This window comes from Chelonia mydas, chromosome 8, assembly GCF_015237465.2.
Source record: "Chelonia mydas isolate rCheMyd1 chromosome 8, rCheMyd1.pri.v2, whole genome shotgun sequence".
NCBI classification, from domain to species: Eukaryota; Metazoa; Chordata; order Testudines; family Cheloniidae; genus Chelonia; species Chelonia mydas.
This window is the reverse complement of record NC_057854.1, coordinates 49,491,743-49,508,212: the sequence shown is the minus strand read 5'-3', so window position 1 is coordinate 49,508,212 and position 16,470 is coordinate 49,491,743. Positions and strand designations below refer to the sequence as shown.

Below are 16,470 nucleotides of genomic sequence, written 5' to 3'. Positions count from 1 at the left end.
GCTGCTCTACCTCATGGCTCTGCCTCTGCTATCGCAACACCGGTTTGCCAGCTGCAGTACCAGTGTGGCTCGTGTTTGCCTCAGCCCTCGGAAGTGCAGGCATTTCTTCTGAGGGAGGGCATGACTCTGACCTCAGTGTGTCCGGATTTACACCCAGGAGACTCTGACTACTTCAGTGGAGCTGTGCCTGATGTATACCAGGGTACGACAGATGCACAGGGCAAGATTCTGCCCTATTTACACCCTAAGCAATCCTTAGAGTCATAGAGTTTAAAGCCAGAGAGGGCCACTAGATCATCCAGTTGGACCGCCTGTATCTCACAGGCCACCAACTCCACCCAGGCAGTCCCACACCAAGCCCAGCAACTAGAATCAGACCAAAGTATTACAGCACTCAGGAGACCACAGGCAGGTCACAGGAGGGACTGAGGGGGCATCAGTGCAGGCAACTGACTGAGCTATCCACCAGTGATCCTCCGGATCCCAACAGAGGTGTGAGAGGGTGGCTTAGGAAGGGCAGGATTTGGTTTAGAGGATCGGAATTTGCTCTCTGCTCCTCCAGTCTGAATTCAGAATGACTTGCTGGAGTGGCTCGAAACTGACATAAGTGCAATAAAGAGCAGGCTGCAGCCCCACAAGAGAATTCAAAAAATAACAATCATCAGTAACGAAGCGACAGCCCCCATGCAGCACTTGACACATTCAAAGCACTGTGCAGGCTTGGCACTGTTCTGCAGCTCCATTGCTCCTATAAGTTGTTTCTCCTACTGTTCCCCCAGTGCACCCACTGGTGTGTAAATTACACTTGTCTTGCATGCCAGCAGCTGGATTCACAGTTATCCTGCAGCTCCTTTGTGTTGGTGCAAAGGGGCCACAAAGTGACTGCATGGCCCCCCTGGTGAATACTCCCAGAGCAGAAAACACCCCCTCATGTCCCGCCTCCTTTGCACCTCTCTTCCCCTGCTGGAGCCTCCAGCAGAGAGGGCATGCCGGGGGTGGGCCAGCGATGGGGGGTGGGCTGATGCATTTCTTGTGGGTCCTGCAGGTATCTTGTAAAAGTGGGCTAGATAGAGACATGGCCCTGAGAGCTCAATAGCTGAGCTGGACTCTGCACTGACCCAGGGGTGAACTGGAGCCTTGCTCTGCACCAGTTCGGTGCAAGTTACACCATTTGACCCCTTCCTCTCATTTTCTGATCCAGTTGCACCCGGCATGCAGCTTCCACCACTCTCCATGTCCCCGAGATGTCCAGGGAGCTGCAGCAGAATCTGCTCAGAGAAGAGACCTGCTTTCACATGCTGGGGGTGGGTAAGAGGGGGCACTCAGTCGATGGAGATGCCAGCAAACCAACACAAAGCTTCTTTGCATTTAAATCCAAACAAAAGTACAAGAGAAAAAAGCCTCTCTCCAGCCAAACCCAAGTCTGAGCAAGGCAGGAGGCTCCCTGACTGAGAGCTGGAACGGGGGGAAGGGGGTGCACGTGCAGAAAGAAAACAATGCTCAGAAAGAAATGAATGGGATGTGAAAGCCCTGCACTAATCCCGCAGCGCTAACCGCGAGGAATGGCAAACCGATCCATTCGGGTCTGATTGCTCAGGGCACCAGAGGCCCTGAAATCTAATATTCCCACCTTTGAGCTGAAATCTGAAACCTCTTCCTCGGGAGAGGAATAAAGAATTATTCTAATAAGGAGAGAGAGCTGCTGCAGAGAGCATTTGCCAAGACCCCAGGCCTGATCTCCCCACCACCAGCAAAAGGAAAGCCAAATTTTGTTAAAGCTAATGGATGGATGGATGGATCTGAAATAGAAGGAGAATACTGCACTACTTCCAGAACTTCCCCCACCTTCCCTCCTGCTCCCTGGTGAGACAAATTTCAGCATGCTGACTGTTTGTGCCCCGGTTGGGGTCTCCCAATGCAGTGCCCCTGAAAGTGGCAGAAAGTGGTTCAAAATCTGCTGCTGCTGGAAGGATAGACATCTACTGCAGCAGAACTGCTCCCCACCTTCCTTGCCTTCCCCCCATTCCCTCCTTTCGCTGCTGTCTCTCCCTTCTCCCCTCCTTCACCTCCATCTTATGCAGTCCTGTTGGCACAGATTTCAATTGGTTTTAAATGAAATCCTCATATCAGGCCTGCAGGCTAGAGGTGCCCAGCAAATGAGCTCACAAGAGCCCTTGACATCAGATGAGTGAGCTAACCCTAATCTCCCAGAGTCTTGTGCCTTTGCATCATCCAGTGATGTCCCAGAGGCCTGTGCTTTCACATCAGGCTAGCAAGATAGAGGTGTTGTTCCAATGATTTCCCCCCAGGCCTGTGCCTTGACAGAAGCCCAGCAAGCTAGAGGTGGGGAATCCCACAATGCTGTGCCTCAAAATTATCTCAGCAAGATGGTGAAGCTGAGCCAGTGATCTATGGCAGCCTGTCCCAGGAGACCAGACCTGCTAGCTATGGGTGCTGAGACAATAAACTCAATAAGGTCTGAGCCTCAAGGTCGCTCAGCAAGCTAGAGGTGTCCAGTCAATAAATGGAACAAAGGCCTTAGCATCGACCATAGCCCTGGATGCTAATCTGCGTGGACTAGTGACCTCCTAAAGGCCCTGTGCCCTGATATCAGACCAGCCAGTTACCAGGGCTGAGCCTGGGAGCTCACCAAGGCCTGCCCACTTGGGAGTCCCCTTTCTTCCTCCTTTTGTCTTCCTGGGTCCACCTCGCTCTCCTGGGAAGAACAGAGGGAAAGGAGAGCCGGCTGTCTCCAGCTCTCCCTCAGAGTGAGGGGAAAAGGGAGGCTGGCCCCAGCCTCTCCTAGCCAGAATCCCAGAGAAACAAAATGGCCCTGCCTCTGGGGGCGGGGGGGACGGGACGACACATGAAGAATAACCTCCACTGTCTGGAGACCGTGGAGGGGATTTCAGGGAAGAGCATAACCCATTGAGTTGGGGTTTGCCACAGGTGCTCACTCACATCCCAACTCCTGGGGAAAAGCACGAGGAGGTCCCCAGTGCTCCAGGACTCCGCTGTTACGTAGCATGCAACAATTCGAACCTCCAGGAGGTCAGTGCCTCCGACCACCATGCTGGGGCTTTGCTGTACTGACTCCAAGGGAAGACAGACCTGAGACACCAACATCACTTCTGCAGCACCTGGGCTTCCCTCAGAGGTCTCCAGCCCAAGGCCCGTCTCCTGCCTCTCACTGAGACCAGTGACAGATGCTGTAGAGCTCTGGTTCCCAACCGTCAAAGGATTGTGGGCCTTGGGTCACGAGACACGGGTTTTGGCCATTTTGTATGGCACATATCCAAACAGTAGGCAGGCGGTTTGTGGGGGGCATTGAGCCAGGATGCTGAGTTAGCAGCTGGGGATGCCAGGGGTGGGTGGTTCAGCTAGGGTGGTGGATGGGCTAGTGAGTTGGAGACTGGGGGTGCTGAGGGAAAATGGTAACCTGGGGTGGGGGATGGGCTAGTGGGGTGAGGAGTGGTGGGGAGTGGTACAGCTGGGGTGGGGGGTGGGCTGGTGGGGTGAGGAATGATATGGGGGGGTGGTACAGCTAGAATGGGAGTTGGACTGGGGGTGCTGAGGGAAGATGGTACAGCTGGGGTGGGGATGGGCTGGTGGGAACTGGGGGTGCTGGGCGAGGGTGGTACAGCTGGGGTGGGGGATGGGCTGGTGGGGTGGGAGTTGAACTGGGGGTGCTGAGGGAAGATGGTACAGGTGGGGTGGGGGAGGGGCTGGAGGGGTGCAGACTGGGAAGTGCTGTGCGAGGGTCGTACAGCTGGGGTGTGGGTTGGGCTGGTGGGGTGGGAGAAGGGAGTGCCGGGCGAGGGCGGTACAGCTGAGCTGGGGATGATAGGGGGAGGGTGGCGTAGCTAAGGTGGGGGCTGGGCCAGGGCCTGGAGGTACGAGGGGGACAAGGGCTGCAGTCAGCTGGCAGGTGGTGGGGAGTCTCCTGCCACTCTCCTTGTGCCCACCCCCTGGACCCTGGAGCTAAGCACTCTGCATTTGGAGGGGAGGGGCTGCTCTCAGATTGGGTGAGGGGGCGAGAGGGGCCAGAGCAAAGACCCAGACAGAACCCACAGCAGGAGGAGTAAGGAGGGAGCCAGCTGCTCCTTCTCTACTCTCCCTGGAACCTATAGACCCAGGGACTTTACTACTCTCAGCCAGTGGACTGCCACCCATGTAACACTCCCTCCTCACCCAGGCCTGGTTTAGAGACAGGTGTCAAGTCTCCAGAATGGATCATTACCGCACTAACGTGCTCACGAAGGAAACTTTTTCCAAATCCTAGGGTGTTAATCGGCTGGCTTCCATCCTGAGGCAGGCACGCTGAGTAACTGTGGATAGCCTTACTAGCCACAGAAACCTCTGACCCCCTCTTCAATCTTTCTGTGCTGAGCTCTCAGCCTCAAAAGCTTGTGGCTGTGAGTTCCAATGGTTAATTATGTAAATATAAAAAGTATTTATTTTCATTAGTTTTAAATATGTTGCCTTCTGGATGGATGTAAGGTTGAACGTAACTAACAGTAACTTGAGAGTAAAATAAATAAATAGATAAATAAATAAAGGAAAAAGAGATTCCAGGGATGCTGTAATTATCTCAAAACCAAGCATTATAAACCCAGGAAATTCAGAGTTAAGTTTACTCTGCCCCTCACAGGAAACATGCTACGCTAAGGCACTCAAACAAGTTTACTCTGCCCTGTAGTGATGTCCTGGACTAAAAGGAGGTAACTTATCTGTAACTGGAGGTTCTTCGAGATGGGTGGTCCTTATTGTATTCCACTGTGCATTACTCATGCGTGCTATGCACCTGGAGTCAAAAAATTTTGAAAGCAGCATCTGCTGGTCCATGCATGCGCCCTGGCTCAGCTTGTCCTTTTGACTGAGATGATAAAGGTGGGGCGAACCAACCAACTCTTCAGTTCCTTCTCTGCCATGAATCAAGAGGAGATCCAAAGCAGAGGGGAAGGAGAACGGGTAGTGGAATACAGAGAGGGACCATGCATCTCGAAGAACCTCCAGTTACAGGTAATTAACCTCTTCTTCTTCGAGTGAGGTCCCTATTGTATTCCATGGTGGGTGACTGACAAGCTGTACCTAAGCAAGATGAGGATGCGAGGATGAGGACAGTAAGGTTGAGCAGAGCACTGCTGTTCCAAAGGAGGCATCAGCAGTTGAGTCCTGCACCAGGGTGTAAAGTTTTGAAAATGTGTGGATGAAACTCCATGTGACTGCTTTACAGATGTCTAGGGGGTGTACGTCCTGAAGAGACAACCTGGTCATTGCAACCTGGTAGTGGAGTGAGCTCGTACCCCTGTAGGGGGCGGGAAGTTCAAGAGCTGATAGCCGAGTAGAACGCAGCTGGGAAGCCATTTAGAAATTCTCTGGGAGGAGGCAGCGTGCCCACTGACTCTCTCTGCTATCGCGATAAACTGTCTTGGGGACTTCCTGATTGGTCTTGTTCTCTGTAGGGGAAAGGCCAAAGCTCGTCGCATATCAAGGGAGCGGAGTCTACTTTCCACAGACACGTGTGGTTTCAGGAAGAATACAAGTGAATCTCCTAAACTACTTTGGGGTATAAATGTAAGGAAACTTTATCTTTGTGGAACACAGTGAATGGAGGGTCTGCCATCCTTGTTCCAAGTTCATCCACCGTTTTTGCTGAAGTGATAGCTACAAGGAAGATGACCTTCATGGAGAGAAGGACCATGGAGCAAGTAGCTAAAGGCTCAAAGCGGGGAGAGGGCTTATTAGTGCCGAGAGAACAAGATTCTGGTCCCATTGGGGTGTGATCTTTTGAGGAAGTGGAAAGGTTCTTATGAGGCCGTTCCAGACACGGTTGGTTAGAGGGTGTGCAAAACTGGAGTAGCCCTCAGTAGGAGGATGGAACACACTGATTGCTGCTAGATGGACTCACAGGGAGCTGAGGGAGAGACCTGATGTCTTTAAAGACAGGTTATAGTTTAAAATGAAGGGAATGTCTGTGGCCTCTAACATAATGCCTCTTAGCTGTGTCCAAGTGTAGAAGCGTTTCCATTTAGCCAGGTAACATTTTCTAGTAGAGTTCTTTCTGCTAATAGAAAGGATGTCCTGCATGGCTGAGGAGCATGGACATTCTAGGGTCAGGAGCTCTAGAAAGGTCAGGTTGGCAATTGGTAGGGGAGACAACATGTGTGCAGGAGGCTGGGGAACCAAACTGTTTAGGTCAGAATGGGTGATAAGGATGACAGTCACCTTGTCTTGTTGGATCTTGTGCAGCACCCGTGATAAGAGTGGTAGCATAGTTGAGCTGGTCTGACCAGGAGAGAAGGAGCGCATCACCCTGGAAGTGATAACTGAGAGCTTCTCTGGAGCAATACATGGCGCACTTGCTGTTGGTTTGAGAAGTGAACAGATCTCTGACTGGGATTCCCCATTGCGTGAAAAGTCATGTAGCACCCTGTTGTGGAGTTCCCACTCGTGGTCAATCCCAAAGCATCTGCTGGAGGGAATCTGTGAGCACATTCTGCTTCTCCAGAAGGTAGGCTGCAGATAGGGCGATCTGATTAGTGATGCACCAGTTGCAGAGGTTGACTGCTTCTGCGCACAGGGAGGCAGACTTTGCTCCCCCTTGCTTGTTGATGTAGAATATGGTCATAGTGTTATTTGACATTATCAGGACATGGTGACAGTGGATGAATGGAAGAAGGAACTTGCATGCCTTTCATACTGTTCAAAGTTCCAGGACATCAATGTGCATTCTGGATTCTCGAGATGTCCACATCCCTTGTGTCATGAGGTTGTCCATATGGGCTCCCCAGTCTTGATAATTGATAATTATAGTTTTGTCCAGAGAAGAGGGGATAAAGTGGACTCCCATGCATACGTGAGAAGGATTTGTCCAACATAGGCTCATGTGAGGGTGTCATAAATATACACAGGGAAGCTGTACAGAATTGCCTTACCTCTAAGGGGTTAATCAGTTCAATTAACCTAGTTGGCATCTGATCAGAAGGACCAATGGGGAAAGAAGATACTTTTAAATCTGCGGGGAGGGGAGGTTTTGTTTGTGCTCTCTTTGTTTGTTCCCTCTCTGAATGGAGAGAGGGACCAGGCAGGAAAAAACATCTCCTAAAAACCTACCTGAAATGAGCATATAAGATTAGAAAAATTGTAAGTAAGGCAAGGAAATGCATTAGATTATCTTCTGTTTTAGCTTGTGAATTTTCCCTATGCTAAGAGGTAATTTCATTCTTGTTTTGTAACTGGAAAGCAGAATCAGAGGGGAATCCTCTGTGTTTTAAATCTTTTTATTTACCCTGTAAAGTTACCTTCCATCCTGATTTTGCAGGTGTGATTCTTTTACTTTTTTAAAAAATAAAATTCTTCTTTTAAGAACCTGATTGATTTTCAGTGTCCTAAAAACCCAGGGGTTTGGGCTATGCTCACATTGTAACCAATTGGTTAGTATATTAATCTCAAGCCTCCCCTGGAAAGGGGGTGAAGGGGTTTGTGGGAATATTTTGGGGTAACAGGGACTCCAAATGGCCCTTTTTCCTGAATTTTTGTCTAACTCACTTGGTGGTGGCAGCAATACCATCCAAGGACAATGAAAAGATTTGTGCCTTGGGGAAGTTTTAACCTAAGCTGGTAGAAATAAGCTTAGGGGTCTTTCATGGGGGTCTCCACATCTGTATCCCAGAGTCCAGAGTGGGGAGGGAACCCTGACAGAGGGACTTTGATCCAGATTCTCAAGGTATTTAGGTGCCTAACTCCCAATAAAACCAATGGGCATTAGGCACCTTTGAGGATCTGGATCTTTGTCAAAAGCTTTGTTTTTTGAAGTCCAAATGAACTACTGCTTGTTCCTATGCCTCTTCTGAACCGAGACAGGTATGCATGCTACAATGTGTGAAGTGATGTCTGTGTGGTGGAAACACCTGTTGATTGAATGCAAAGATGTCACCCTCCCTCACAAAAGAAGAGACGGTCTTGAACCAAAGCCTTCAATCCATGCCTGAGTTTCGGCAAAGTTCAGATCCAGATGCAAACTTCCCAGCACTGGCTCTAATGCCAAGCTAAAGCCCACCCCACCCCAGGACCTTTACTTGAAGTGCTTGACTCAAACATTGCAGTAGGTGCCTAGCTCGGCTTACGATTTCAGGCTGGATGAGCCTGAATAAGGTAAATGCAAGGCTTTGAGACATCAGACTACCCTGCTGCCTTCCTGCACGCATCTTAATGAACACAGAGTCAGAGGTGTGCACTGAAAAGGAGCCGAGAAAGGCCTGGTGATGAAGGGAAGGGATAGGGGACACACATGGACAGTCAGAGGGGGTTGAAGAGAAGGAGTATGACTGAGGAGCTGGTTGTAGGAAAATTAATGTCAGTCACAAGTGGCTGAGCCTTGAAAATGATTCTTAGTAGCTGAAGGAATGAATTCCACGGAGATCTGTCTTCCTTAACAAGCAAGTGGAGCACTCTGCAGCTGAGAAGCCAGCCCCAAAATCCACGGCACTGTGAGTATTCAGCATGCTGAAAAAAGGAAACTGTAAAAATAACTTTCAAACAGTGCTCCAATGGCTGTTTAAAATTTGAAGGTTTGAACATCCCACGCTATAAAAGCAGAAGGTCAAGGTCTGGCGTGCAGGTGCCGGGAGCAATTACTTCCAGTTACTTAAGTGTTGCTCAGTAAGATGTTTTGACTGCAAAGAGTAAAGGGCTCTGCCAGAAATGTCTGAGAGCAGAGAGAGGGAGGGAAGGTAGGGGGGGAAAAGAGGGAAATAGAAGAAAGAGAAAAAGAAAAAGACATGCAGAAGAGAAGGAAACATGAACCACATCAGTTCTGTTTGAACAGCAGCTATCTGTGCCCCATTGGGGGAGCACCTCCTAGGGTGACCAGATAGCTCGTGTGAAAAATCGGGATGGGGGTGGGACGTAATAGGAGCCTATATAAGAAAAAGACCCAAAAATCGGGACTGTCCCTATAAAATCAGGACATCTGGTCACTCTAGCACCTCCTGCTCTCCACTTTTTATTGGGGCTGATTTAGGGGCCTGTTCCCAAGCCTACTGAAGGCAGTGGGATTCTTCCCATTGACTTCGCTGGGTGTTGGATAAGGTTCTAAAAAAGTGACTAGATCTGGCATCTGTACTGATGTTTGCCTAGAGGAGCCCTCGGTGCTAATGCCTGGTGCTGATGGCCTGCTCTGGAAGCATTCAAATCTCTTCTTTAGTTCTCTTGAAATCACAAAAGGAAGCCTGCAAATTATACACACAGCTAATCTGTTCAACCCAGCGTTGCTACTATTGCAGCCCCTGCTGCCTCTCTCTGTGTGCTACCCCAGCGGGGGGGTTCTGGATCTCTGTAGGGCTAGACAGAAGCCATGCTAGGGTGGGGAAAGAACGAGCAGCCCCCTTGGAAGCTGCACAGCCCATAGGGCAGCCCTGCCTGCCCTCTCCCCCACACTGGCCATAATTGTAGCCCCTCTGCTCTCAAAACGAGAAAAAGGAACTTTTCTGAACCTCTCTCCAAAGCTTCTCTTGGGGCTCACGGCAGTAAATTTGGATGGATCCACATCACTTACCTTCTGACTCTGAGCCTCCCTGGCATGTCCGTGCCGACTCTCTTGGTGTGGCCACAGTCAGGCCTGACGTTAAGATTCCCTTGCTCCTTTCCAGATGAAACCCCAATCACAGCTCCCCTGGATTGGAGCGCCTATCCTAAGGAACCGCTCTTCCTGTGCTCCGTCCCCACCCCGAGGGGCTGGCCATCTCAAGTATAACAGCTGCTGGTTGGGATGAATGCAGGACTCCTAGCTCCAAAGCATAGGCCTCTACTGCGTATGCTGAAGGCCACAGGGTCTGATCCAGAGCCCACACAAGTCAATCAGAGTCTTGCCACTGACTCCACTGGGCTTTGGATCAGACCGCTGGCCCCACCTGCCTCCCCATGCCCTATGAGTGTCGAAGCAGGCAGCTGTCCCCTGTGCACCAGTCACAGAGGGAGAAGCTGACACATGGGAGTCACATAAGGGGACTGGCTTACCCAGATGGCTGAGGGCCTCTTTATCCCATGGCCAGGTGGCGGCACCAGCCAGCTCCTCCCGCACCGAGCTGGCAAAGTAGACATTGAGGAAGTGCGTGCTGTTCAGCTGCAGTGCCTCCTTCAGCTCCTTCACGCTCATGTACGCCCTGCAGGGACAGGGAATGGGAGACAGTCAGCAGATATCTCAGTGCAGCAGGAAGGAGTAGGATTGTGTTGAACTGGCGTAGAACAGGGCCCTGGGAGAGGCGTAGGAACAACCAGAGCAGAAGCAGCCCCAGAGAATCCATCCCTTGAGACCCAGTGCATTCTGGGAAAGTCTGGAACGGTTTGGCCAGTTTTAGGGAGATGTCCAACCAGACTGTTAATTCGTTACCTTAATGCTGAGTCGTATCATGTTAGTTAAAGGGCTTGGGCAGAGATACAACTAAGCAAATATAAATAATTCTTGCTATTTATAGTCTCTCCCTAGTTAAGACTGAATTCTGCTCTTAGAGAAGCTACCTGTCCTGGGGCACCAGGAATCCGGGGGACCCCTAGGAAGAGAGAAAAGGGGGAAAGAGAGAAAAATGAGGCAAGGAAATGGGAGGAGAGATGAATGGGTAACTCCAGGGAGAGAGAGGAAAGGAAGAGACCACCCCCACTGGGGGGAAGAGAAGGGGACTTGCTCTAGGAAAGAGAGAAGGGGGAACTCAAGGGAGAGAAAGGGTGTTCACCCAGAGGGAGAAAGGTGGGAGAAAGGTGCTTATAACTGTATTGGTTTCAGTGAGACACCCCCAGGTTTCTCAAGAGGCTAGGCTCTCCCTGAAACAGACCTGAAGGTCCTTGCTCTCTCTCTCTGTTCCTCCATTCATACCTCACCCACCTTCTTTCAGTGCTGACCCTTCTCTGCTCTCCTCCCAGCTCTGTACCTGGATCTCTGCCCTGCCCTGCTCCAACTGGACTCCTGCCTCCACTTTGCAGCATTCAGTGATGGCAGAGAGACCAAAGAACTAAGCGTGGGCCGGGGTGAAATGATACGTTCCCATCTGATATCTGAAGTGAGGAGAAGAATCAATCAGATCAAGAGATTTGCACATACAGGCATGGCAAGACACCTCGAGGGCCTCTGAGTTTGGGCACCCAAAAATGGAGGTGCCTGAAATCACAAGTCTCTTTTGAAAGTTTTGGCCATTTCAGAATCCAATCCCTTTCGGCTCCTGCATTCTGCTAGCAGCAGCCTCCTCTCTGTCCCTCCATCTGACCCTGGGCTGCAGCTCCTGGCATCCAGAGCTTGGCTACCCTGGCAGACTCCGTGAGGCACCTGCCAATGCCACTTGAGTGACTCCCTTTTCCAGCTGCTATTGGGCGGGTGCCTGAGCGAAGCTAGCCATCAGTCCAAGGGATTCATTATCATCATGTATTAAAGCTCCCACTGCTAATGCATTCATGAACCCCATTAGCCACCACAATATGATGATAGTCAGCCCCAGCAAATAAGAGGGACATATTTTCTGTGTCCACTCAAAGGACACAGTGTCTGATCCACAACCCACTGAAGTCAGGTGGAAGAGTCCCATTGACTAGAAAGTCTTTTGATCAGGCCCTGGGTGACCTGGAGCAACAGATTTATGTGGGGAAAACACACGACCAAAGGAATGTAGCATTTTAGAGACTAAATATACGGCACAATGCTGATAAAATCATTAGTGGTGAAAAAGGCCTCACTTATCACATGCTATCATGATCTTTCGGTAGCAACTGGCAGCTTGTAAGTTACATGGTAGGGAGATACTGTGAGGGGAATGCAGCCACTTCTCCCTACTGGGGGCTAGGTACCAAGGGAACTTTCCCCCCCCCCCAGGACCATTCATGCAGGCAAACAAAAAATGCAACTTTACTTTATATACCGGCTTTCACAGAAGCTGTATCCTATAATGCACGAGAGCATTCAGTGACAGCAGAGAGACCGAAAAACTACGCATGGGCCAGGGTGAAAAGATACTTTCCCATCTGATATCTGGAATGAGGAGAAGACTCAATGAGACCTAGAGATATGCAAATACGCTGCTCAGGATGCCAAGGACTGCAGTGAAAGCTCACACACACCCACCCAGGGGAGGATGGAGAGACAGAGAGGAGGCTGTGGCTGGCAGAATGCGGGAGCAGAAAGGGATTGAAAGAGAGAAACAAGGCCCCTGAAGCAGGCTAAAAGCAGGCCCACGGGGCACAGGAAAACCAAAGAGGACATTCTGAATTGGATTCTGAAATGGCCAAAATTTTTAGTATTGACTAGCAATATCAGGCGCCTCCATTTTTGGGTACCCGAACTGAGACCACCTCCAGGTGCCTGGTTTTCACAAAGCACTGAGTCTGTTTCCTCTGTGAATCAAGCCCCTGGATGGTGTGTCAGGTGCCCCCCAAACAGAGTCACCCCCAAATCATTAGTCACTTTGGGAAACCAGGCTGGAGCTACTGGTGGTGCTCCAGGATGGGGCTGAGAGGACCCCATTTCTTACTCCACTTTTCATCACAAGCAGCAATTGTAGAAAACACTTCCCCTGCCATGTAAATCGCAGACAGCAGCCACTCCCCACCCAGATGCAGCAAAGTTAGGAAAATCTGATCCCTCTGCATCGCCTTGTCAGGTTTTCCCCAACACGCGCCGTGATGACACTATCTCTTCAACCCCACCAGGGCAGGAGCAATCAGAAAAGGGGACCCCCAGGTCATCCCACCTGACCTCCTGCATAATGCAGGCCATCATCAGCGCCCGGCACTCACACACTGAACACCACCACACCAACTAGATCAAGTATTGAAACCCTCTGGAGACTACACTGGTATGTGCCACAGGCTGAGAACAGAAGGGACCAAGATGCACCAATGCCTGAGGCCCCGGCAATGTCAGGCAATTGATTAGGTGGGATATACCCTCTCGATCCCGACAAATGTCCTGTACCTCTGGCTCTAGAGGAAGGTGATACCCCACCAAGCTCACTGCCGATCTGACCTGGGGGAAATTCCTTCCTGACCTCACAGATGGTGATCAGTTAAACCTGGGCACATGAGCAAGAACCAGCCAGCCAAGCACCTGAGAGAGAGAACACTCGGTGCCACCTCAGAGCACTGGCTAACCCCGTCCAGTGTCCCATCTCTAGCGGTGGCCACCTCTGATGCTTCAGAGGAAGGAGACAAAACCCAACCAACCAACCAACCAAAAAACACAAAGAACACATTGGGGGGGGGGGGGAGAGAAAATCCCTTCCTGAGCCCATAAATAAACCTGGAGGACATTTCTGTGGCATGACTCAGAAGGAACAGAAGCACAAACATAACAGGAATGGAGGGAGGAGAAAAGCTCCCTCATGCACATGGGCTGCTCGGGGGACCCAGGTTTTAAAAATAACATTGCTTCTTGACCTGTGATATCTTGGAAAAACAGCCCCAAGCCCTCCCAAGCCATCCAGTTTCCGGGGGCTGACGTCAGCTGTGTTCAGAGGGATATTCCTGACGCCTCTCTTCTGGAGACATGATGTTTTTCTGGCCGACGCCTGCTGGTCCCCTGACACCAGCAACATTTTTTTTCTACCCTTAATTGTGAGGAACTATAATTTCCTCCCTCGAGAGACTTGTGCAGTTCAAGGCCGTGTTAGGGGGTGAGTGATGGGCTAGAGAGAAGAATGGTTCCTGATTTCTCCCACAGCGGCAGGGTAAGCACACAGATCTTCCCGCCAATCTCCCCAAAGACGCTAGAGAGACCAAACATCTCCGGAATGGACAATTCTCTGATTTCCCTCAATCCCCCTATGAGCATGCAACTGGCGTCTCCGCCTGTCGTTGGCTCAGCTGCCAATGTTATGCTAGCCCTCGTCCTAGGCAGTTCCGTTATTTTCTCTTGAGGGAAGGGGGATCAGCCTCCCACCTCCCTCTGCCTCCACAAACTGGTTAAGCTACAACCCTCCCCCATTCCCCAAATAACTTCCCAGCTCCCCCAAATGGGAGGATTCCAAATTGGTGTGAGCTGACACCAGGAGGTCAGCCAGGCTGGTCTGAGCTGACATCCAGGAGTAAGGAGTACAAAAACAATGAGGAATAAAACACAGGCTGAAGGAGAAAAAGGAAGAGCCATCGGGTTTTCCAAATGAAGCAAAACAAGTGTTTCTTCATCCAAGTACGCAGGCTACTAGTGAGCATCAGCCAAGCTCTCCCCTGGGTTATCCCAGTGCAGCCCTGCTGAAATCTGGAGGAGAATTTAGTAAGCAGGGGTAGAGAACGTATATGACTGTAGTGGTCTTGCACAGGAAACATCCTCCCACACTACAGGTGCGCATCTCCCCACGCTATGCCATGCACTAGGCACCGCAGCCTGCAGGGGTAGAGGCACCATTCTCATTGTGTTGTGCCATGCATTCAGCTCTGCACCTTTGCAGCTGAAATGCCCTCACAGCCTGCAGGAGTGGGAGGTGTCACTCTGCTTGCTCTGTGCCATGCACTGGGGCATGTGGCTCTACGGGGGAGTTAACACCACAGCCTGTAGGGACATGGCTGCTGCTGCTTTCATCTGCTTTGGCTTCTCCACCGCAGGAGAGGGAGGGTTGTTTGTGCACAGCCGGGAGAAGGGAAGGGGCGCGGTGCTGCATTGGTCAGTGCAGGTTCTACGAGCTGGAGGGTGCATCTGGATGCAAGTGTAAGCCACACACCTTCTGGGTGTGGTGTTCTGTCCCATCTAGTGGCACCGAGACCACTTAAAGAGAGAGATAAAATGAGTCCGCTCTACAGCCTTAGCTAACAGTCAGTTGGCTCTTAGCTCATGCGGTAGAGGGTCATGCACTAAGCTCCAGGTTCAATCCCGCCTGCCGACGACCAGGGTCTGTCAGCGTTACACAAGCCCTTCTCTAGGAGGGAGGAGGGAATAAGTAGGCTTAACTAATAAACTATATGATGGGAAGATTCAGAACCCTGCTGATGGCATGGGCACAAAACAGCCCATTAGCAAGAGGCAGCTGGTGGCACTTTGAGGCCAGCACATATCCCGTGCCATAACCTAAATCATGCTGAATTCTCTGGGTATTGCTAATGATGCAGAATGTAACTCCACAGGAATTCCACTGCCGTTCAAAAATAGGAGCTTCTTCTCCGCCAGCAGGCCAGTGGAGATGTGGGGCTGGGAGCAAGCTCCCCAAGTACCCTCCACGGACACTGGGAAATACTTGAGAGCCAGCCAGCTCCAAGCCAAGCGCCCAGGCTGCTGAAGTCATCTGAAACTCTGGTTGTCTTTTTATGTCCCTCACCAAGCTCCCATTCTGCAGGGAAAGTCCTCTCTCCCACCCCTGCCAACCGGGGAGGCTCTCTGTTCCCCGGTCCCTGCTGACGGAAGTGGTGTCTCCAGGAAGGGCTTCCCAGCAGCTGGCGCTCGGCTGCCTGTGGGGCTCGTGATTAGGTGGGGGTTTCGGCAGAGCATTTGCAGTGTGCCAAGGGTGAGTGAAGCCAAGAGCAGCCTAGTCTCTCTGAAGCTATGTCCAAAGGTAGAAGAGAGCAGCGTCTAAGGTGCTTGAGCTCCTGCCCAGCACTGGACCCTGGCATAAGGCTCTCACCCATCCTTACAGTGATAGGGTGATCTCACAGTACAGAGCATCCCTGAGATCCCTTGGTCATCACCCGGACCAGCTGAGGCATTGCAGTGTCGTGACCAGGGTTGGTTTGTTTCACTGAAGTTCTCCTTTGTTGGTTGAGTGAGACGGTCTCACATCCAACTTGGCTTGGAAACTCCAGATTAACAGCTCAGTCTCCAAGGCAGCGCCTGTCAAGGTGCCATCCACATCCGTGGATGCGTCACGGCAACAGCACAATGTCGTCACATCCAAAGCGCGGCCGCTAAGCTGGGAGAGTCCGGTCGCATGGGAAGGATAAAGCATGCCTGAGAGGATCAGGGACGCTTGAAGGACAGCCAGACATTCTCTCAGGATCTAGAGAGGCACAAAGTTCCTGAACCAATGTCCACTGCTGTCAATAGAAACTACCCCCCACTAGCTTTAATGGGTTTGGACTAGGGCCCCAGAGCTTAAATGGGGGTGTGTGCACATGGGATAAGAGCATCACATAGCCACCTGGGCCTGAGGACACAGCTCTTAGGGACAGACACTGCCAGTTGATGAGGGACCTAGAAAGCAGCTGTTGTTGCCAGTGTGGAGTGAAAGACGTCATTTCATATTCGAGAAGAAGCGCTGTGCGAAGGCAGGGACAAAACGGAGATGCAGTGCAGATATGCGAGGGGCCCAGGAACCCAGGTGCTCCCCATAGCATGGGGAATTCCTGTTTACTTTAACAAGAGTTATTTGTACCCTGCTGGAGGGAAATCTGGCTTCTGAACGGGAAGAGCCGGTGGGCGCGGCAGGTATGGGCTGAAGTGCACTGGCAGAGTTGTATGTGGGACCCAGCACTGCAATAGCAAGGGGTGCTGTGAGTGAGGAC

General features: G+C 51.2%; 1 protein-coding gene across 1 annotated transcript in view; it reads right to left on the bottom strand.

Annotated features, from left to right (window-relative positions):
• The window catches only part of PAPPA2 (pappalysin 2), a 175,689-nt gene that overhangs the window by 109,310 nt on the left and 49,909 nt on the right, over window positions 1–16,470 (bottom strand). Inside the window, exon 4 of the mRNA XM_037907043.2 lies at window positions 10,021–10,166. Coding sequence (XP_037762971.2) covers window positions 10,021–10,166 — 146 coding nt within the window. The remainder of the gene's footprint in view (window positions 1–10,020; window positions 10,167–16,470) is intronic.